Source organism: Copadichromis virginalis, linkage group LG3 (assembly GCF_057382275.1).
Source record: "Copadichromis virginalis isolate Kocher_CV1m ecotype Utaka linkage group LG3, C_Virginalis_male_GT1.1, whole genome shotgun sequence".
Classification (NCBI taxonomy): Eukaryota; Metazoa; Chordata; class Actinopteri; order Cichliformes; family Cichlidae; genus Copadichromis; species Copadichromis virginalis.
In genome coordinates, this window is record NC_140620.1 from 62,336,469 (window position 1) to 62,359,110 (window position 22,642).

At 41.8% G+C, this 22,642-nt stretch overlaps 2 protein-coding genes and 1 pseudogene across 2 annotated transcripts; 2 read left to right on the forward strand and 1 right to left on the reverse strand.

Moving 5' to 3' along the window:
* The first annotated feature begins 1,210 nt into the window (after positions 1 to 1,210).
* On the forward strand, positions 1,211 to 3,788 carry LOC146716509 (uncharacterized). Its single transcript, XM_085452578.1, has 6 exons — positions 1,211 to 1,381; positions 1,498 to 1,569; positions 1,670 to 1,788; positions 1,892 to 1,952; positions 2,069 to 2,163; positions 2,274 to 3,788. The coding sequence occupies exons 1-6, from the start codon at positions 1,346 to 1,348 to the stop codon at positions 3,727 to 3,729; spliced, it is 1,839 nt and encodes a 612-aa protein (XP_085308704.1). The 5' UTR covers positions 1,211 to 1,345; the 3' UTR covers positions 3,730 to 3,788.
* A 4,746-nt stretch (positions 3,789 to 8,534) lies between these two features.
* On the reverse strand, positions 8,535 to 10,265 carry LOC146716510 (neuroligin-4, X-linked-like). Its single transcript, XM_085452501.1, has 2 exons — positions 9,989 to 10,265; positions 8,535 to 9,683 (listed from the first exon to the last, which is right to left on the reverse strand). Exons 1-2 carry the CDS (start codon positions 10,087 to 10,089, stop codon positions 8,855 to 8,857), a joined length of 930 nt encoding a protein of 309 aa, XP_085308627.1. The 5' UTR covers positions 10,090 to 10,265; the 3' UTR covers positions 8,535 to 8,854.
* Positions 10,266 to 12,713: 2,448 nt separating this feature from the next.
* On the forward strand, positions 12,714 to 13,924 carry LOC146716511 (uncharacterized; annotated as a pseudogene).
* Positions 13,925 to 22,642: the final 8,718 nt, after the last annotated feature.

The following is a 22,642-nucleotide window of genomic DNA, read 5'->3' on the forward strand; positions in this document are numbered from 1 at the left end:
AGGAGCGTCTTATTCAAGACTAATTAATATGTACAGTGATAACCTTGTTTGTAACGATGCAATGGTTTGTCATTTTGTTAACAAAATAAGACCTGTTTCTGCATGTTTTGAAAATAACTTTGATTGTGTGCAGCGCGGATACTGATTCAAGTAACAAATAATAAAAGATAACAGAAGAGAATATCGTTTCATCTGGTATTTATTTTCACCTAATTGCTAAAAACATTATTTAGTAATAATAAAATCTTTAAACATCAGCATAGAGTTCAAAAAGTAGTAAAAAGGGGAAAACTGTCATCTGTTTAACTAAACAATATAGACATAAATAAGAAAAAAACACATAAGTAGTAGTGTATAAAAAGGGAAACAAATGCGAGGTTAAATGATCTTTTTTTCAAGAATAAGAAAAACAAACATAATTTTAAAATTCATTAAAAATCGATCCACCCGCTTCTACTCTGCCTTGATTTTTTATGTGTGGTAAATAAGCTTTGATCGCTCAGTGACCGCTTCTTGTGCAAACCATTTGTTTCCACACTCGGGTCGCCAGTGTCGCCTTTATATTGGCTAATAGTCCTCCTCACCTCAGCATTAGGAAAAGCAGACAGAGACTTTCTCCCTCACTATGTGTTAATAGACCTCTCTGCATTGAATCACACTTGTTATTAATCTCTGTCTCTCTTCCACAGCATGCCTCTTGTCCCATCTTCGTTCTCTCACCCCAACCACTCCTGGCAGATGGCCGCCCCTCACTGAGCCTGTTACTGCCGGCGCTTCCTCCCTGTTAAAAGGGAGTTTTTTTCCACTGTCGCCAATGTGCTTGCTCATAGGGGGTCATATGATTGTTGGGTTTTTCTCCTTGTGTATATTATTTTAGAGTCTACCTTACAAAGTAAAGCACCTTGAGCCGACTGTTGTTGTGATTTGGTGCTGTATCAATAAAACTGAAGTGAATTGAAATAACATAAAAGGACATAATGCTGCAGGTTGGCTTTCTTTCTTTTCTGATTCACCAGTTTGTATGCATCTTTTCACAGGAGTGACCTAAGGACGGCTGTAGCCTACCCTTATTTACTTATATAATGAACAACATATAGTGTAATGTAGTGTAAAATAGAGTGTTTTCTTTTAATTTAATGACATAAAGCAGGGATCAAATGTTTCCATGGTGACTGTTTTAGAATTGTGTATTTTTAAATCTGCATCAGACTTGAAAAAGAGCTCATCTGTGCAAGAAAAACCATCAAGTCAGGAGTATTTTCATATCTACATTTGATCTTACACAAGTTTTGAAGAGTTTTGGAAAGTTTCTCTTCCCCAACTGTGATAGAACAGCAGCGTTTTAATGGAAGCCAGTAAAGGGATCTACAAACCCATCAGGGTATGTGACACTTTTTGTTTTTACTGCATTTTTGAAGAATTTGATGTAGTTTTAAAAAGCTGACAAACTGAGAATCAATTTAAGTTACAATGAGTAATTTCTTATTTCTTTGACAGGTGCTGTTCAACACACCCATATATAACACAGCTGTGGAGATCTGCTGGTATCTACCAGGTTACAGGGCTCAGGTAAGACCCAGATCCATCCAAACCAAAACTGAGATAAAATGTCAGGTGATTTCTGAAGACCTGGGACTGATGCTGATTAAATGTCTCCTTTTATTTTTAGATTGCAATCATGATGGAATTCCTCAGACTTCAGAAGGAAAACCAAATACCATCAAGCCTCACTGCAGAAGATATGGGAGATCTTTTGGTGGAGAGGAGCAAAGAGACAGTCAGAGAGCAGTGAGTTACTGTGACACCTACAGACCATCCACCTCACACCTGAAACTGTTTGTGCTGAAGTGTAAATGCTGAGAGAAAACCTCTCTTTTGTTTTCTTTTGAAGACTTTGGGAGTTTGAATTGGAGGGTTTGGAAGAAACAGAAGCCAAACCTCTTCTGAAACTGGTAAGACTAGAAAACTCACAAGAGTTTTAGTCATTTGGAGATATTTTTTTTTTTTTTTTACTACAATCACATAACCTCTCAACAAAACTGCAATGTAAACATGCTTTCTGTTTCAGGTGTGGGCAGTGAACACAATAAATAAAATGAGGGACATCGAGTTTCAAGCCCGGATGCTGCTGGAATTTCCAGAGGCCATACCTCCTAAATTTCAGTGAGTCACCTCTGACATAAAATCATTAACAGTCCAGCTACAGTATTTCAAAATTTCTGTTATTTTTTTAAATAGGTGTAAAAGATCATTCTTATAACTTTATTCTGCAGAACACCTAAGCTCCTCAGCAATGTCAGGAAGTACATTGACCTCCTTAAAGAGAGGCAGCAGGACGCACAAACCTCCAAACTGTTCACTGCAACAGACGTGGTGATAGAGGTGGTTCCCCGTGTCCTGCATGGCTTCTGGAAGCTTCCTTCTTACCCCCTACTGAACATGTCCTCCCAAAAATTGAGCATCCTCTCCACCAGTGTGACAAAGGCCACTTTGGATCGAGTGTCCAAATCTCTCCTAACAACGGAAAACCAGGCCATCTTCTCAAGGTCCATCAGAGATGACATGGTGCAAAGTATCCTGTCTGAAGTCAGAGAGAAATATTCAGAAAAGATTCTGCTGAGCCACATTGCAAACTTTGCACCAGGACTACTCAGGGCAATTTCTGATGTAGCAAAGACGAGCATATGCCAGATCTTCCAGCCCCCTTGTGAAAGTCCAGTAGTGTCTGATGTTCTTCCAACTAAAGAACCTCATCCTGAAGGTCTGCTGAAGTCAGATGTTCTTCCCACTTCCCAACCTCCAGTTGAAAGTTCACGAATTGCTGATATTTTTTCCACTCACGAACCTCCTTCCAAAAGTTCAACAAAGGCTGATGTTCTTCCAGCTAAAGAATCTGCTCATGAAAATCTGCTGAAGTCAGATGTTGTTCCTACTAAAGAACCAAAAGGACCTGATCGTGAACGTGTTCTGAAGTCAGATGTTCTTCCTACTTCCGAACCTCTTTTTGAAAGTTCAACAAAGGCTGATATTCTTCCAGCTAAAGACCCTGCTCATGAAAATCTGCTGAAGTCAGATGTTGTTCCTACTAAAGAACCACAAGAACCTGCTTGTGAAAGTGTTCTGAAGTCAGGTGTTCTTCCTACTAAAGAACCACACGAACCTGCTCCTGAACGTGTTCTAAAGTCAGATGTTCTTCTTACTTCCGAACCTCCTTTTGAAAGTTCAACAAAGGCTGATGTTCTTCCGACTAAAGAGCCTGCTTGTAAAAATCTGCTGAAGCCAGATGTTGTTCCTCCTAAAGAACCTCAAGAACCTGCTTGGGAAAGTGTTCTGAAGTCAGATGTTCTTCCTACTTCCGAACCTCTTTTTGAAAGTTCAACAATGGCTGATATTCTTCCCACTGGAGAACCCGCTCGTGGAAGTCTGCCAAAGTCAGATGTTCATCCTACTAAAGAACCTCTCATTGAAAGTTCATCAAAGGCTGATGTTCTTCCTACTAAAGAGCCTGCTTCTGAAAGTCTGGCAACGTCTGATGATCTTCCTAGTGAGGAACTCCCTTCTGTATGTCTATCCATGTCTGAGCCAGTTGTCTCTTTTACTAATAATTCAGAGAAGTCTGACAACATTAAAATCAAGGAGAAAAAGGAGAAAAAGAAGAAAAAAAAGGGCTTCTGCCAAAAATTCAGAGCCCTGTTCTGTTGTTGCTTCAGACCCCAAGAAACTGACTGATTTTGAGAATCCAATCTGTTTGTTCCAACTCTACAAAATCAAATAAAATGATTAATCAATATTTTTTCCATGAGTCTGCATCTATGATTAAAGAATATTTTTCCTTCAGATGTTTATAAGGGTTCTCAAAATACCTCCACAAGTCCAACAATTGTTAACATATTAGTGTTGTTATCTTTAAGAGAATCTGAACTTATTCTTACTCTTAACATATCAACAGCAGTAACTGAAACCTGGAAATGAAAAAAAAGTTACCAACAATTATTAACATTGCTTCACATCTTTGTTTAGTAATGGCCCAGATACACATTGGCACATAGCAGGACCTCAGTGTTTATGAGTATTCTTCCAGACTTAGGAATATTAATAAAAGGAGCATCTACATGCCACAAAGCTGATGAGAACCACACATGTCTTCCAACATCCTCAGATTTGTGTTTTACAATTAAGAGGAACTTTGCATAATGTTTGCCATATGCTCAAATCCTCAAAGGTCTATTATTTTTCATAGTTTGTCCTTTCAACCAAAGTTAAAAACTTCTGCGGACATCAGCAGTTTATTCTTTTGCAATCAAACTCTTAAAATTAGAACATTTCCACCAAACCTGGGTGGGTGCTGGAGCTCCAGGAAGGAAAACTCAGAAGAGGAGGAAAAACAGTCCAAAGAAACAGTTCAGGAGGCCAACCGCATGGCCATCAACTGAGACAATTCAGTTCAGGAGGCGTTTCTCCCGTTGAAAATGCTACGTCCAGGTGAACAGAATCACCCTTTTGGGATTTCTACCACGTATTTATCACTAGATTTACTAAACCTGCACAAATTTGCGTAACTTCCCTAAACCCAACACCCCCTAGAATTACTGGCTTTTTTATTTTCTGGTGCAAGTCCCGAGGTGTTAATCACCCCTGCTGAGATTTTCACAGGTCGTCAGCTCATTTCTCCTCCAGCTTTTGTTGTGCAAACCACCCATTATCCTTGAGGCCTGGCACATTTGCATTTGCTCACTCAGAGTTGCTCAGATCCAAGTCAGGCCAAACCTCTGTGTTACGACTTTCAGAAATGCCTGCCGTATCTATACAAAATATCCCACACATTGACTGACCTGCAAATATAAAAGACACACATTCACACCTTCCTTGACTCTCAGCACAGATCTTCCATTGTTCCATTGTCACTGTGTATGTGAGGGAGTGGCATTGCTTGACTACAGCACAGTGCTGTGCATAAAAGCAGACCGACCCAGACGGGAGAATCATTTCTTGTTCGCATTTCTGAGAACGCACATCAGGATGGCCTCCGTATCACTGCCACGCAGGAAGAACCTCTCCGCGCAACAGGCTTTGGCTTTGCTTCAGAAAATGGACGAAGCAGATTCTGATGGAGGAGAGGTTTCATTTGTCCAGCAGGCCACTGATACCTCCTCAGAAGAATCTGAAAAGGAGACGGAACAAGAACCCAACATGCCGATGTAGCCAGATGGGCTACTCGCCTTCCGTTTTTTCTTCTCTCATTCTCTCTCGCTCGCTCTACCACCCTCGCTCTCTTTCCGCTGCACTCGCTCCTTGTATCAGGTGATTGGGTTAATTGGGAACCCACCTGCACATTGATTGCAGGGCGGCGCTAGCCCGTATAAAGCTAAGCCGATGTTTTGTTGGATTAATCCCTCCTGAGCTTCTGGTGCGATACAGCAGTAAATGCTGGCGTACTGCGACGGACTGGATCCTATTATACAACAGAAAGGACAAAGTGTGGCTCTAACAGCTGTTGAACGCACACAGACTGTGATGTTCTCCACACGTCACCCATCGCTCTGCACTTTTCGAGCATCCAACTGTTTTTCTGCTACATAACATCACTGCAGGAGAAAAACAACGGACAGACAGACAGCACAGTGTGACACGAGCAGGTCAGACCACCTGTGTGATCTCATGAGTCTGTGAGGATATGAGGCATCTTATGGTATCAAAGCCCTGGAGTCTGTCAAACATGGCTACATGTAAACACTGCTACATGTTAGGTGAGCTAACATTTAACTGACTGCACTTTTTTTCAGTCTCAGTTTAGGTCATTTATGTCCTTACTGCGAATCACTGAAAGGAAAAGCTGGCTTTTATCGCTCTGATGTTACGCACATCATGCAGCACAGATTCATCTCTGATCACAAGACTCATGTTTCAAAATAAAAGCGAGCTAAGGCTTGAAAAGAGGACGACGACTTTATGACAATCGCAGAGAAAAGAGCAACGAAACGATTTAAAACTTGATGAAAATGTTTTTTCTCACTGAAAACTAGCAAATCCTAATAAACTGGCCCTCTGCTGTGAGGGGGCTTCAGTGGAGATGACTTCTGCTACAGCGACCTTCCTGCTACCGGATGGTCACATGATAACGATCAACGTTATGACAAAAATCAAATAAATGTCGAAAAAACAAAGACAAAACTGATCGGTGGTAAGGATGAACTCATTTGAAACCTCAAGCTAACGGCCATTTTTTCTTCTCATTACAAACTGCACCTGTTGTCTTTTGTCATCACAAAATAAGCATATCATTCATTCACTCCAAAAACAAAACAAAACAAAACAAAATAAACAAGAAACTTAATATTTACAAATATTTTGTCTGTTTTTTTTCTTACACTTAAAAATGTACAGCTCTGATCTTCTTCCAGATGTTTCGACTCCATCCGTCTCCCAGTTTGGTATTTTCTTCTCTGTCCAGTGACCTCAGAGTGAGCGCTGAATGTGCCACAATGGCGCCCTCTAGTGTTAGCTTATAAAACAGACAAGGAGAAAGAACAGAGCCGAATGAAAGGACTCGTTTGTGTTCTCTCCTCTGCTGTAGCTGTGTGGTGCTGAGGTTAACTACACAACCCCTCGCCACCTCCTTATACACAGGAGTGAGTACAAAAGGGTTCGTACGGACGCATCAGCCGGCCGTCCTTCTGCTCGACACTGTTAGCTGAAAGATGATCGGATCATCCTCTGTCCTGTATTTAAGGCTGAGAGTCTTTGTCCAGTCTCTTTTCCACAGCTACTGTCCACAGCACTGATCCACCTGCAGCACAGCCCCACTCAGTTGTTTTATGATTTACATTGTGCACGTTTCCCTTCCACTGAGCTTACAAAACCTCTGACAGGAGAAGTCAGGCATGTGTTTCCCCCACCTCCCCTTTTAGGCAGTAATAAAATAGAAAACAACCAATCAAACAGGCTAAAGCTAGAGCACAAGCAAAGACAGCACCGGTGACTAAGTTCTCCCATACTGGACGTACGCTACCACGTGGGCTCAAACAGCAGCACATCAGCTCAGTTTACATACTGTTGACATCTTCATCAGAGGATCAGCAGGGAGCGCTGCTGAGCTGCAGTGGTCTCCACCAGAGTGACGGAGCAGGAATCACAAACAGCACAAACCCACCGTGTTGTTTCTACCCTGTTCAGGAGATCTGAGCCCCCATCCCTTTTTTTCATGTTGCAGCTCTGCACTGCAGGCCCTGAACGCCTCCCGGTTACCCTCAGTGTGCTTAGAGTTTAATTTACAACCGACGAGCTCACAGATCATCTGCAGGCAGGTGAACGAACCCTTAATGTGAGGATAATAGCAGAGCTGAACTGAGGTCAGAAATAGTCAGGAACGGTGTCGACACAGTGAAGTCAGCTGTTTGGGAATTTGTCTGATTATCAGTTTGGGGGGGGTCGGTGTTAAATAACAAAGGCGGTGTAGGATGGAGAGAGGAGGAGGGAGGGAGCAGTGATGATATGAAGTCAGAATACACATGTGGCAGACATAAGGGGGTCAGACAGGAGCAGCATCAGTCTCTGCTCTGTTTTGTTAATAACGTAGAAAAATAATTTTGTACAATCAAGCTACATCGACGGACGCTTTACCTCACGTACCCTAAAATGAAAAAGTAGTGACAGTAAGACGGAGGCTGCACATGACACCATGACTGAGTTCACAGCTGTTGCTTTGATTCTAACGTTTAAGACTTTTGGCATCGACTCCGTTTTAATAAATGAGTGCTGGGAGGCGTCGTTTGACTTCAGGAGCTCCTGCAATGCTCCTGCGATGCTCCTGCGATGCTCTTACTCTGCGGGAGAAAACCAAAAACCAAAAGTAGCAAACATGGAGCGATATGACTCGTTTAGATTTTGGGAAACGTGCATCGACAGGTACAGTGTCCTTTTCCCCGCGTCTTTAAAAATAATTCATGCATAGATCCCCCACTGAGAAAACCCTTTTATATACTTTCTCCTTTGTACACATTTTATATAGAACTATATATAATATCATTTCTCTATATCTATATTTTCAGAAAAATTCTTTCCACACAATAAAAAACAACAATTTAACAAATGCTTCAAACAAAACAACAAAAAGAGAGAAGATGGAAGAAAGAAAATCACGACTGAGGCCAGTTTGGCACTTTGTCATGAGAACATGACAGAACTCTGTTAGTTGACGGTAAATAGCGATACTCTATTTTTCTTTGGTTTTTCTTCTCCCTCGATGAGAAATGAAACACAGCAGTACTTACTTGGCACCTAAAAATGCTGGTAGAATGAAAGATATCAGTGTTTTCATAGTTATATGTTTAGTGTACGCCTCCCCCCTCCAAACTGCTCAGCAGATCGGGAATTTTTAGAGAAGAGCAGGAGGGAGGCGTGTCAAATGAGAGGAAGAGAGCAGTAATAAAACACGGATGTAGAAAAGAGAAGCATAATGTGCACACAACACACAGGAGATGGAAAAAGAGATGACGCCAACGTAAAAAAGAGAAAACAGCGAGGAGAGAGAGAGCATTCGTCCCTTTGACAAATGTTGGAGGTCTTGAGCCTGGAAACAGCAGACCGTCTTTGAAAACAGTATCTTTGAAAGATCTGAGTCACCCACCCCAAACTGCTCATCTGCTGCTGGACACTTCAGTTGCACCTCCACATGCCACCAGTGGAGGGAGCTGCCAAGTTTCACAGCACATGACGCAGCAGGTGTAGTTGCTTTTGGAGAAAGAAGAGAATAAGAGGACAGAACGAAGGCCCACGTCTAGAGGCCTCCCTTCCAGAGCGGAAGCAGAGCCAGTGTTCCTGGTCCCTAGGTGGCGCTGTGTCGGGCCTGTCCCTACTATACCCTGGTGGTGGAGTGGGGGTGGGGCAGGGTGTTGTTGTGGCCGGTGGAGGGGAATGTGTTGAAGGCGTGAAGAGGCTGCATGCTGGTGATGGTGCTGGGGATCACGGTGATGGTGTTTGGCGTCATCAGCGGCACGTTGTCGGGGGCGCGGCGCAGCGCCAGGGTGTAGTCGGGAGGGCAGGCGGGCCGCAGGATGTCGTGGGGTCGCAGGGGCTCCATGTCGTGGTGAGCGTCGTGCTCCCAGTCCTTCATCTGCAGGGACATGATCTCCTCCTCCTGGCTGTGAGCCAGGTCGTTGGCGGGGCCGCCCCGCTGAGGGGACAGCCGGTGCCGGCGCATCTCGTGCCGCTTGTCACGCTTGTAGTAAAGGGCGGCGAAGGCCAGGATGTTGAGGAAGAAGAGCGACGCTCCAACTGCAACTGTCACGCTCAGTTCGGTGGAGTAGTCGCGGGTGTCTCCGGGAAAGAGGTCCTGGGGTGGGCGCTCTGAACCCTCGGGCTCAGGATCTGATGGGAAGGTAGGGTAAGGATGACGAGTGGTTCGAGGAACGTTGTTTCTGGGCCTCATGGTGCCGGGGTCACGGCCTGCGGGGGAGCACGTAGTGGTGGGAAAGAGCACGTCGTGCAGGCTGTGAAGATGAGGGACTAATTCCAGCCAAAAGGCCACTTTGTTAGCTCTGTAGTTGTCTCTGACACGAGGTTTCAAACCGATGTGAAGGTACTGCTTGTCCTTCCAGTTGAACTTGGTCCAGATGACCTCCTCGAAGCGGTTGGGCTTGGTATGAATGAACTCGGTGTCCTGAGGGACGGGCAGGTTGGGGTCCCTGGTGGAGCATAAAGGTTAAACGTTTCAGTTCAAAGTTATATTCAGTCTCCATTATAAGTAACATGTGGAATCAATACACTGAATACAGACAGGAGGCCCATTCTCTGTGCAACCTTTAAACTATCTAAGACCAACCGGCTGCTCTGGGATCTGGATGCTTTTGGTGAACCAGTATGTTCAATTCTTCAAAGCCACACGGAAATTAAACTAGCAACCTAGATTCAAGTATTCAACATGACTAGAAGGCTGTCAGTGAACATACAGTAACGTGTACAGTTTACACTACTGTGACATGAGGCCTACCCAGTCTTTGCGAAGTTAGTCCAGTAAGTCATGACCACAGCGCTCAGCATCACATCGTTCTTGGAGAAGTTGCACGGGAGCAGGTCCGTGGCACCGATCATCGGTACGCCGAACACGTAAGGTATCTCGTCTCCGTGCGCGGCGTCGGCCCACTCGGGCCGCGTCTCGGTTTGGCAGTGGTGGTAGAACGTGTAAAAGTAAACTGGGGACTGAAACTCAGCATGGAGTTTGGCAGTGGCCACAGCTGGTGCCACCCACTGGTGGTCCGTAAACAGGAAGCGAGTGAGAAATCTAGAGAGGAAAAAAAACTCTTTCTGATAACAGAAGGAGTGACAGGCAGCAGAGAGGAAGCATGACTGCATTATCCAAACATGTCTGTACTGTGACTGTGGTCCGGCTGTGAGGGGTTCGCAGGCCGATCTGTCAGAAACACCGACACTGAGATTGGGAGCCGACTACCTGGGGGATGATAGCATTACTGCCCACAGAGCCTCAAAGGTTAAGGCGCAGACACGCCGTGATGTGGATGAGTGGCTCTCTTTAGCACGCTTGTCTTGTTTGATGCACTTCACTGGGCTCACATGTTACTGATTCCATTCTTTACTCGCATGTTTTAAACGCTTAAAGCACTTTCACAGCTTTTTATATTCTTTTGAAAATTCATGTGAACTCAAGCTGTCAGAATTGTAATGTAAGCTTTGATAATTGTCCACATTTGTCATTTTGACGATTATCCGTTTATTTTAATGAATACAGCAAACAGAAAAAAACGAACAAATCAACAAACGCGGCTCCTAATGAGACAAAACCTGATGATGCTGCAAAATGCAGTTAAGTGAGAGGAGGCTGTAAAATGGAATAACTGAAAAAGTGGCAGTGTACAGAGGTGGCGTCCTCACCCTCTGGGTAGCCGTAGAGGTTGTCAACAAAGTTGGAGATGGTGTAGTCGAACGCCGCAGCTGAGATGCCGTCGTTGTCCTCACTGTCGTCCACAAACTTCAGCCCCTCTCCCTGGTTCACTCCTATCAAGATGTCATAGTTTAGGAGCTCCCCCTGGTGGAGCAAATAAGGAAGAACATGCTGAGTGCTGGGACAGAGCCTGTGTGCATCACAAGTCTACAACAGGAAGTGCAGCTGAAGCACAGCTTTGTGAATTGGCAGCATTTCATTTCCCAGTAAACAAAATAAAGATTAGCTGTTGCCATGAAATTCCTACTATAAACTGTAAATACTGCAATATATGCAGGGTTCATACACATTTTTAGGGTCAAATTCAAGCACTTTTTAAGCACATTCAAGGTCAATTTTCAAGCTTTTCCAGCACATTACCAAAAAAGAAGCATGTTTCACTTTGCATCACCTCAGTAAGACCTTGTAAAAATTTAAACAAATCATCTGAGGTCGATTTAAATGTCTTTTGTTCCCCTTTTGTTAAAAGAGCAGCACACAAAAATACAGAAAAAGGAAACGGTTGCCTTACATGCATATAGTGTACAAACTCAAAAAAAACACATTCCTCTTAAAAATGTGCAAATGTGAACAAATCAACTTGTTAGAGATCTTCATCTCCACTGTAAATAAACAACAAGCCAGAAAACAAGAAAACTGCACCAAACACCACAAACACCAACAAATTAATGTCTTCTCATCAGACATTGAAGCTTCTTTCCTGTGTGACATAAAAAATAAGAGACAGATGTTTGTTTGTTTTTTTAACTAGTTAAGCACCCACGCTCAGTCATCCACCCATTCACGCACACATTCACACACTGGTGATGTAGCTACAGCCACCCTGGGGCGCCACCAGGCCCTCTGACCACCACCAGTAGGCAACGGGTGAAGTGTCTTGCCGGGTGAAGTGTCTTGCCCAAGGACACAACGACCGAGACTGTCCAAGCCGGGGCTCGATTACAAGGCGAACTCCTAACTCTTGAGCCACGATCGCCCAGTGGGGACATGGGGACATTTCAATTTCCAGCAGGAAGCTCCCCCTTTTTGTTAAACCCTTTAGATCAGGGGTCGGCAACCTGCGGCTCTTTAGTCCTTATAGTGCGGCTCCGCGTGGTTTGTGAAAATAAATTAGCTGAAGTGTATTTTATTTATGTTAGTTCTTTTTTTAAACTTGTAGTTCTAAATTGGAAGATTATTGTGATTTTGCAATATACAAATAAAATTATATTTTCTTATTTTTTCATCGCTCAAAATAAGCGTCACACTCGCGGAAGCCGGTGTACCCGGCGAAACGCCGTGCATTTATCGAGCCTTTCAACCCCAGATAGGCCAATTATGGCTCTTTGGCTCTTTGGGTCTTAAAGGTTACTGACCCCTGCTTTAGATGAACAGAGTTTTTTAATTACATACATAATCTTTAATAAATGTTCTCTTTTATAAAAAGTAGGATAATTAAAAAAAACTTTTATTATACCGCTATTGCGTAGAAAAAAAACTCTTGTTTTCTGTCGTCTGTTATATAATATTAGTGATGTTTGTGACAATTAATTTCTTAATCGGCTGGACTAACCAATAGTCCACAACCAGGAAACACTGAAATTTTAAGTTAAGTTTGAAAACAGTTTAAAAAAAAATACCCCATTCCAAAATGTCTTGTGACAATCTCATTGGCTTAGGGAGTGATGATGTCATAGATCTTAAGAATCTTAAGTCCTTTGATGTTTTTCTTTAAGTAGGGGTGAGAAACAGCAAGTTTTAGTTCGTTTCAGCAGCATCTGTGTTTGCAGCCTACAAAACGTTCACCACAAGCTCTTCAAAGTCATCGTATAGAAACTCCAACATGTTTCCAAGAAAAAAACAACCAATTCAAAAAGATTACGCCGCCTCTACTTCCTGGCGTGGCCGGCCAATTTCCCCAAATGGCTCCTCATCCTTCCAAAGGGCGTTAGAGGAGAGTAGGAAGGAAAACTACCTTCTCCAGAAAAAAATGCAACAAATTGAAGAAGAGAAACTTCAACTGGAGGACAAATGTAGACGAATGGAAGCCCAAAATAAAGAGCTGGAAGAAAGACAACAGCGCCAGCCGGACATAAAAATTATTAATGAGGGCTGGGGAATCAAGTTTGCTCAGACCCGAGAGCAGATTGTGCACCTCATTAAAGAAAACAGGCAAAAGAGTGCAGAACTCAAAGAAATGACCAACCAGCTCCAAGACAAGAAAACGATGACTGATAAGATACAACGGGATCTCCAATACATGGACCGAAAAAATCGGCTCCTCCAAAGACAGCTCCATGAAGCTGTGGAAGAAAAGAAAGAATTCCTCCAACAGAAGGAAGAGCAGGACAAAAAGCAACGAGACATGCAGCACGAACTGAAGAACATGCAGGAAAAATACCGCATGCTGAAAGAAAGCCTGGATGAAACACTGCGCCAAAATAAAGACCTTCTTCAACAGAAAGAGCAACAGCAGGAAAGACTGAAAGAAGGAAAACGTGTCGTCCAGGACTTTGAGTCTAAAAATCTAAAACTGCAAGAGTTTTGTAATCAGCTGGAGGACAAAGCAACTAAAGTGGAAGAAGAAAAGGACAAACTGGAGAAACGCTGCTCACAGATGCAGAGAAGGATCGATCAGATAGCGAGAAACAACTCCGAGCTCGTTAAGGGGATTTTGGTGGAATTCAATAACTTGAAGCGTGAAAACACTCAAATGCAGGCGCAAAAACAACAAGAAGACAAAATACATGAAGACCTGCAGCTCACGCTCCAAGAAATCCAGAAAAGAAACGAGCAGTTAGAAGACAAGCACAAAGAGGTCCAACAGAGAAATGCAGACATGCACAAGGACAAGCTGATACAGGAGGCAACATCCAAACAACTCAAAGACAAGCTTGAAGAACAACAAGCAACATTGGAAGAGGTGGAACAAAGATGTGAGAAACTTGAAGAACAAAACGCAGAAACCATCGATGAGCTGAGAAATCTCATCCTGGAGAAAAAAGCGCTCGTGGAAAAGTGCATGAAAAAAAAGAAAAAATGGTTCCACTTGTTCCGGAGGAGAGACGCTACTGCTTCCTCACCTGATGTAGCCTCGTCTTGCTCCACCTCTGTTAACCCCCCCAACCAGTCCCGGCCGTTGACTGCCCCCTCCTGAGCCTGGTTCTGCCGGAGGTTCCTGCCCGTTTAAAGGCAGTTTTTCCTCCCCACTGTCGCCAACTGCTTGCTCAGAGGGGATTGTTGGGCTTTTCTCTCCTCTGCCTTGTTTCTTCATTTACTTGCTTGTTTAACTTTTTTAAACTTATCTAAATAATAAACCAATTAAATTTATCTTTTGAGTATTTTTCATCTCATCTTTACAGAATCTTTCCAAAACATTTTCAAACATTCAGATCTGTCTTTTATTTTCTTCTTGAAGCCTCATAAATGGTGAACTAAAAACCCGGAATATGGTTTGAAACATAGTTTCAGCTGAAACTGGCATAACATGCTGTGTGTGTGTGTGTGTGTGTGTGTGTGTGTGTGTGTGTGTGTGTGTGTGTGTGTGTGTGACAGGGTATCACTAGTTAGGTCATCATGTTTAGACTCATTCACTCCAAAATTATTTAGGCCAAATCTTTAAAACAGTGTCATTTCATACACATTTTCAATTCACTTCAATCGCACAAATGCAGAAATAATTATTTGCAATATCTTATTTATTATGAGAATGTCATGCCTGATCATTTGTACCTACACCACCAAAAATGGGGGCAAAAGGGAGGAGATCATGTTTAATCGGTTATAAGAAAAGGTCAGAAATATAAGTGCCGACATGAGCAGTGTCCACAGAAACCTCTGACTCTCAGCTCAAAGCTCATATAAACCATTTCTACAACCAGCAAACAAACAAAGACACCGAACAGTTAAAAGAGCAGTGACGTCACCACGAATCTGTGGTCAGGTAATATCCATGTTTTGATTGATGATTTTCTGGAGTTAAATGTGAAAATACTTTTTAATTTATTTAAAAGTATTTAATAGCATATAACACCCAAAACATGCTGGGTGTGGAAATAAAAAAATCAGAATTTCCTCTGTTTGAGTCACAGTAACTTTGACATAGTAACATTTGCAGTAAGTCCTAAATGTTCACCTTTAAAATCCCTCCCTCTGTTCATTTTGCCCACATCATGTTTCAGTGGTTGGCCTCAGGTTCTTCAGCTTCCTGACAGTCTGAAGTCAGCTGACAGAGTTTCACCTGCTAAATACACAGAAAATCTTGTTAAAGCCGCACAGTTTGCCCAACAGTAATATTCCCATTAAGCCCTTTCTAAACACTTTATAACAATGTGTCATCACTAAATTATAAACTTCTTCTCCAAATCTGCACGACTGCACTTAGTCACAGACTTTATTTAATTGTCCTGCGGCTGCTATCATATATTTTACCAAACAGTTCTTCTCACACAGTCACAGATATATTTCTCTCAATGCAAACTTCACTCATGTCTCAGACAGGAAACTTGAGTTTTTCTTTTTTTTCTGTCCCCACTCATTCAACTAATTTGCATATTGAGTCACATCTCGAGAAGTTGCCCTGACAACAGAAATGCATATTCAAAACATTGCTGCATAATTCAATTATTATTCTTTTATTTTTATTTCTACAGTCGTCACTTCTTTTGCTCAATCAGCTGGAAACCACTTCTAATTCACTATTTTAAATCTGCTTTAAGCTTCTAATCCCTGGTTGGTCCTCCCAGTCTCTTTTTCCTTGTCACAAAAGTCGCTCTATTGTCCTGCAGCTTCCTGAGTTATTCCTCAGCTTCAGCCTTTAAGTGTGTTAAATCTACACCATTCAGCATTTATGTCATGTATTCACATTCATGAGTGTAAGCATGTCTTCATTGCGTGTATGTTGTGTGTTCATATTAATATTGAGTGTAAGCTGGTCTTCGTTGCCTCGATGTGTTTTTATAATCAGATTTAATTCCTGCATCTTTGCGCTGAACTGTGGATTCAAACTGTCTCACTTCTGATTCTCTCCAAAAACAATTTCACATGTGACAATTTCTACATGTGTGTTTTCTATTTTTCTATTCATTTATGTATTATTAGTTCATTTATTTCTTTATCTCTCTCTCTCTCTTACTTTTTTTATTTACCTTTCTGTTGCGATGCTCTGGATGTTTCTAAACCCCACAAATGCAGTCTCACTGTTCAACCCAATTTTCCTATGCTGGCATCCTGGCAGCTGCACGCTTGACTTTTCTCAGTTCATGGGCAGTTATTTTGCGCCTTGGTTTTTCCACACGCTTCTTGCGACCCTGTTGACTATTTTGAATGAAACGCTTGATTGTTCGATGATCACGCTTCAGAAGCTTTGCAATTTTGAGACTGCTGCATCCCTCTGCAAGATATCTCACTATTTTTGACTTTTCTGAGCCTGTCAAGTCCTTCTTTTGACCCATTTTGCCAAAGGAAAGGACGTTGCCTAATAATTATGCACACCTGATATAGGGTGTTGATGTCATTAGACCACACCCCTTCTCATTACAGAGATGCACATCACCTAATATGCTTAATTGGTAGTAGGCTTTCGAGCCTATACAGCTTGGAGTAAGACAACATGCATGAAGAAGATGATGTGGACAAAATACTCATTTGCCTAATAATTCTGCTCTCCCTGTAGACTTTTGTCTTATCGCCTTAACCTCCATGGTCTCAAATTCTTTAAGGATATAATTTCTTTTAACCGGATTAGGGCAAATTTCATTTATCAAAATATTCCTGATCACTTTGTTTGTAAACCTGCTGTCACCAAATTCAACTCCAGCTATGCAGAGCTGCCTCAGTCCAGGAGAAATTTTAGAGTGCACAATATCTTCTTTTATCATTGATCTCAAAGGGACTGGGATGGCTTTCACTGGGGATTTATATCTCTTAGCAGTACATCTTACATCAAATTTCTCACAAAACGTCTCATGTTTTAGTAAGACCCCATTATCATCCATAAAATGAGCTACAGCCCAAATCCCTTTAGATCTCCATTCATCCACGTACACAGATTTCCTACACAAACGGATATACCTGTTGTTCCATATAGGGGTGTTGCGAGGAGTAAAGCTATGTTTATAGATTAATTTCCAGTAGAGACGGACCTGCTGATGGAAAGCTGAGAGTTTAACAGGTAACGAACTGCAATCAAAGTCACAACGTAACAAAAAGTCTATTCCACCCATTTTGCCAAAAATCACATTGGGAATAATGTTCCAAAAGGAATTTTTGTTCCTAATGAAAGATCTTAACCATTTCAATTTTAGTACACCATTCATAACATCAAAGTCAGTGGCATTAGCCCCACCCTCTTCATAATTCTTAATCACATCATTTTTCTTTATATAATGACATTTGTTCCTCCATATGAACCTAAAATTAAGAGTATTTATAGATTTAATTAGTTTTGGAGGTATGGGCAGAGAAAAGGCTGGATAGATGAGTCTGGACAGACTGTCCATGTTGGTTAGCAAGATTCTCCCAAACAGAGTTATGTCCCTTTGCAGCCACATGTTTAAAATTGACTTACACTTTTCTATATTGGTACAGATATTCTTATTTTCTGTTGATGTCTTATCCTTGCAAATTACAATGCCCAGATACTTCACCTCTTTTTTGATCTGCATATTATTTATTGCTTGCAGGGGACACTCATGCAGAGCTAGAATTTTGCATTTATTAATATTCAGCTGTAGGCCAGAAGCTTTGGAGAAATGGTTGATCGCCTGCAAGGCTAAAGGAATCTGGTCCTCATTTTTTAGAAACAGGGTGGTATCATCTGCCAGCTGACTGATTATTATCTGTTCACCCATCACAGTTAACCCCTCAATGTGACTGTTTTTAATCAAAATAGACAACAGCTCAGCAACCATGATGAACAGAAGTGGTGAGCTGCTACATCCCTGCCTTATCCCTCTATTAACCTCAAACCTTGAACATGTACCATGTTCTAGCAAAACAGAGCTGTTAATGTCATTATATAGCATCTCTATAACATTGATAAATTCCTCTCCAAAACCAAAAGACTGCAGAGTTTTTAATATGAACGTATGTTCAACTGAGTCAAATGCTTTGTAAAAATCCAAGAACAGGATGTACCCTCTCTCTTGGATTAATTCACTGTATTCAAGGAGATCCAAAACCAGCCTAATATTGTTATGAATTAGTCTTCCTTTCAAAAAACCTGATTGTGTTTCACTGATAATGTTTGAGATGCCTTTCTTTAGCCTCTCAGCTACAGCTCCAGACAGGATCTTATAGTCAGTGTTTAGTAAGGTGATGGGTCTTAAATTGTCTAAAATTCTTTTATCCTTACCCGATTTAGGGATCAGGGTTATCAGCCCTTGTTTCATGCTCGGCATCACTTCTTTTTTCTCTATCGATTCCTTTAATGCATCAAACAATAAAGTTCTTAGGTCCTTCCAGAAGAATTGATAAAAATTAGTAGTGAGTCCATCTGTCCCTGGGGACTTGTTTAATGCCATTTTCATGACCACCAAATCCAGTTCCTCAATTTTAAGCTCTGAATCACACAGATCTTTGAACGGCTTGTCAATACATGGGATGAGATTATGGATCTTATCAAAGAAACTATCAGAATCAGCTGCTGAATATTCTGAGGAGTACAATTTGGAATAAAAAGTGAAGACTTCTTTTCCAATCTTTCTGAAATCTTTACATTCAGTCCCATTTATCAACAAGCTTGAGATTAGATTTCTCTGCTGTCTGCACTTTTCCAGCTTACTAAAATATGAGGAGTTCTTTTCACCTGCCTCAATCCACTTGGCTCTCGATCTTATAAAGGCACCCTGGGCTTTCTCTAGGTAAAGATCGTCTAATTTAGTTTGTAACTCCATCAATTTATTCTTTTCTTGCACGTTTAGTTTTTCTTTACTACAGCACTGAGTTATTTCACGAAGTAAATTACTTTCATATTCCCGTTTTTCCCTGTTCAGTTCTTTGCAGAATTTTATAGTGAATTCTCTGATTTTGAATTTAATAAGTTCCCATTTCTGTATATTACCCACTACTGAGTCATCATTTTTTATATCTGTAATTTTATGTCTAATTTTATCACAATACTTGTCCTTATTTAAAAGGCTGGCATTAAATTTCCAATATCCCCTGCTACTACGTTTCATCCTTGTTGGTTCTAAGACAAGATCAATGAAACAGTGATCAGATAGGGGTGCTTTGGAGATTTTAGATTGTGAAGTACACCTCAAAATGTCATCGCTCACTAACCAATAATCAATTCTTGACCTGCTTTCTCCATTAGGTTTAAACCATGAATAATTCTTAACTCCAGGATTCAAACTTCTCCAAATGTCTGTAAAATTATTATCACTAGAAAAGTTCTCAATAATGTTATTCTGTTGCCTCCTTCCTAAGCGAGGAGGCCATCTGTCCATCCATTCATCTGAGGTCATGTTCCAGTCTCCTCCTATTAGGATGTAATCTGTGGGGTACATAACTTTAAACTCTGAAATAACATTTGTTAGATTTTCCAATAGACGTTTATTTTGACCTTCGTTATTATGTCCATAAAGATTTGTAACAATTAGAAATATACCTTCGCTCGTCAAGCTGCAGTTGACCAATGACCCTCACTATCAGCTTTATATGTTATAATCTCCCCTGGGAACTTATTAAAACAAATCGCCACACCTCCAGATCTGTTAGATCCACGACTGAAAAGAATCTTGTCTCCCCACTGATTAGCCCAAAAGGTAACATCGGCATCCACAGAGTGAGTCTCTTGTAAAAACAGACAGTGACATTTTTGCCCCTTGCAAAATAAAAAAAGTGCCTTTCTCTTAACAATTTCCTTCAAACCCCGAACGTTTAATGAACCAAAAGAAATTTTTGAGTGAACCATAATAAGAGTATGCTAAGAAAATAACTTTTTTTTTAAAAAAGAAAAGAAAAATATATAAACATGAGTTTAGATTGTAACACTTGTCACCAACTCAGTGACTAATAACCTTTAACTTTAAGTAGAACTCTTTTGTCCCATTAATAATATTCCACTGTATACAGTCTTACATCAAGTCTTTCATTCAACGTCGATGATCCTCCGTCCTTCGATGTATCCATGAGGACCCCGGAAAAAGGCCCGTTTCCCAGCCCGTCTGGCTTGTTCAATTTGCGGCCACAGCCGCCTCCTCTCTTCCCAGTCCTCCCGCGGCAGTACCTCAGCGAAGTGGAAACCGCCGTTCTTACAGACAGCCGAATCTTTGGTGCGACGCCAAATCTCCTCTTTCACGTGTCTCAGAGCAAACAGAATGATGATATGTCGGACCTTGTTCTCAATCTTCTTCCCAACTCTATGCACCACATCCACAGATTCTTCAAGCTTTGATATCATATCAGGTGCGATCTTGCCAAGAATTCCAATAACCAGCGATCTGACACCTTCATCTCTTTTCTCTTCTAATCCTTTAATCCGGAGGCACCACCTCATTTTGTACCTTTCTTGCTCTCACACTCTCTCCTTGAGATCGTAGTTATCTTTGGTCAACTGCTCGTTTCGTCTCTCCAACTCTTTAACCTTTTGTTTACATTCTTTCACCTCCTCCGAGTTGAACTGAACCGCTTTGGCTAGGCTGGCTAGCATCGTACTAGCTTGCTTGCATTGCACACTCAGGTCAGCTAGCTGCTCGTCCACTCTTTTTTCAAGGTTTTTTCTACGTAGTCATGATCCGTTCCTTCTCTGCTGTCTTCCTTTCCATCACATGGCGATGTTGTTTCTTGTTTTTTGAGGTCGAGTTTGAATTTAGCAGGTTTAACTATACTTGGGGCAGTCATTTTACTACTTTCGAGTGGAAACAATAACGAACACAAAGTAAATTCTGGGACAAGTTCAACGAGCTCCTAATTCGTGCGACTGCTCAACTCGCCATCTTGCGCCACCGTCTCACTACTAGATGAACTTGTGACACACATCTGCAGCAGAGGCTGAGTGGCTGCTCTCACACCTGGAGCATCCAAATCGACCCACAAACACGTTGAAAGATGCAATGCCATCAATGTGGATTGTCAAGACTGAGAGACCTCTTCCCTCTGACCCCTCCCCAAACCCTCAAACCCTCCTACCCACCTCGACATACAAACTCTGTGTGGCTTCACGTGTTCTGTTGATGTTTACATGATCGAAATAACTTGAACACAAACACAAACAAACAAAGAGGAAGACCGCACCGGAAGGAAACAACTACAAGTCCCAGCATCCTCTGTGTTTAGGGAGCAGCAGTGAAAGTGAAAGCAGGAGGAGGAAGGTGGAGCTGAGGCAGGTGAGTGTTAACATGAATATGTTTCTTCTTATGACATAAAATAATTCCACGCTGTTCGTGTCTGTGGGTGAAATGTGAGGCCGGTCGGCTCCTCTGAGCGCTGGTTTCCTGTAAGTAGAGAGGAAGTGAGTTTAGCTGAGCCTCCGTTTAGTGTGAGAGAGCAGGAGGAGAGTGAGAGCTGTGCTGAGGCAGGGTGAGTGTTAACACCGCTCTGACATTACTGTGTCTCTGTGGCGGGAACAACAGGCTCCGTCAGTGGAGGCAAAAATAATCAGACTTTGGTTTTTCAAAGGAAACAACTTTATGTCGGAAGTTCCCGCACGCTCATTGGATAACGATGTGTCAATCTCGAGCTATTAGCCAATGAGCGTGCGGATTCACAGAAAGACCCGCCTTTATCACGGGACTTTAAAAACTACAATGGCGACAGAAACTCCGTGAGTGGAGTTCAGGGTGACGTTATGAAACTGTGACGTTTGAGCCACTTCCCGTTGATCGTGAAACTGATGGTTTCTGGTGTTTGGGTCTGTTTTTCTGTATTTATGCAGATAAAGTGTAAACTCAGATGAATTATACCATCAAATGTTAAAGGAAAATATCAGGATGAGTGTCTGTGAGCTGAGAAGGACGTGAAGCGAGCAGTTTATCCCAGAGCTGAAGCTGCTCTGTGTGCAGAGATGAGCTCAGATTCCTGCTGTGATTGATCAACAGTCACAGAAATGTAGACTTGTAGTTATTACTGCAGTATGGTCACAGCAGATACTGATAAACATGTATTATGAGGATGATGATCAAGTTTCTCACTCTCTCCTTTAAATCTCAGTTTTTTCTTCTTCACAGTTTATCTGTTAATTTATTAATGAATAACACTGAAAGAGTTTCTGTTATATTTCCCCTTGAACATCAGCTTATTAGGGCGGCATTAGGAAATAGCCCCCCTCCAAAGAATGAATAAATGAATGATGATAATAATAAAATGATTCAAAAGCAGAGCTCAGAGTGGTAGAATGGTCAAACATGGATCCACGGGTGGTTCAACTGCATTTGGTGACGTGACTAAAGCAAATCTTTCAAATAATCCCACAATCAACGGGATGTTGTCTCCTTTACTACGGTTACTTTACTTGGTCGCCGTGTGAATTTCTTTGAAATGAACCAAATTCTTTTATTTGTCGGTTGTTGCATATTTAACCTCTACAGTCAGGAAAGGAGGAGATGAGGCCTCAACAATGTTGGGTTGTAGCTGTGCTTCAGGTTAGAGTGAGTGTCCATGGAATAAATGTAAGTCAGTGAACTGGAAACATGACTGTGTTCAAACTTTGTTTCCTTTTTATAATGAGTCTAATCAAAGGTGGACAGAAGTATCTCCACTGTG

What these genes read in the sequence shown, in the direction of transcription:
- LOC146716510 (XM_085452501.1), bottom strand. Translation starts at nt 10,089, where the DNA reads ATGATCGGTGCCACGGACCTGCTCCCGTGCAACTTCTCCAAGAACGAT. An exon ending in ACTAACTTCGCAAAGACTGG is followed by an intron (nt 9,684 to 9,988) that starts GTAGGCCTCATG and finishes ATGCTCCACCAG; the next exon opens with GGACCCCAACCTGCCCGTCC.
- LOC146716509 (XM_085452578.1), top strand. Translation starts at nt 1,346, where the DNA reads ATGGAAGCCAGTAAAGGGATCTACAAACCCATCAGG. An exon ending in AAAGAGACAGTCAGAGAGCA is followed by an intron (nt 1,789 to 1,891) that starts GTGAGTTACTGT and finishes TTTCTTTTGAAG; the next exon opens with ACTTTGGGAGTTTGAATTGG. An exon ending in CCAAACCTCTTCTGAAACTG is followed by an intron (nt 1,953 to 2,068) that starts GTAAGACTAGAA and finishes TTTCTGTTTCAG; the next exon opens with GTGTGGGCAGTGAACACAAT.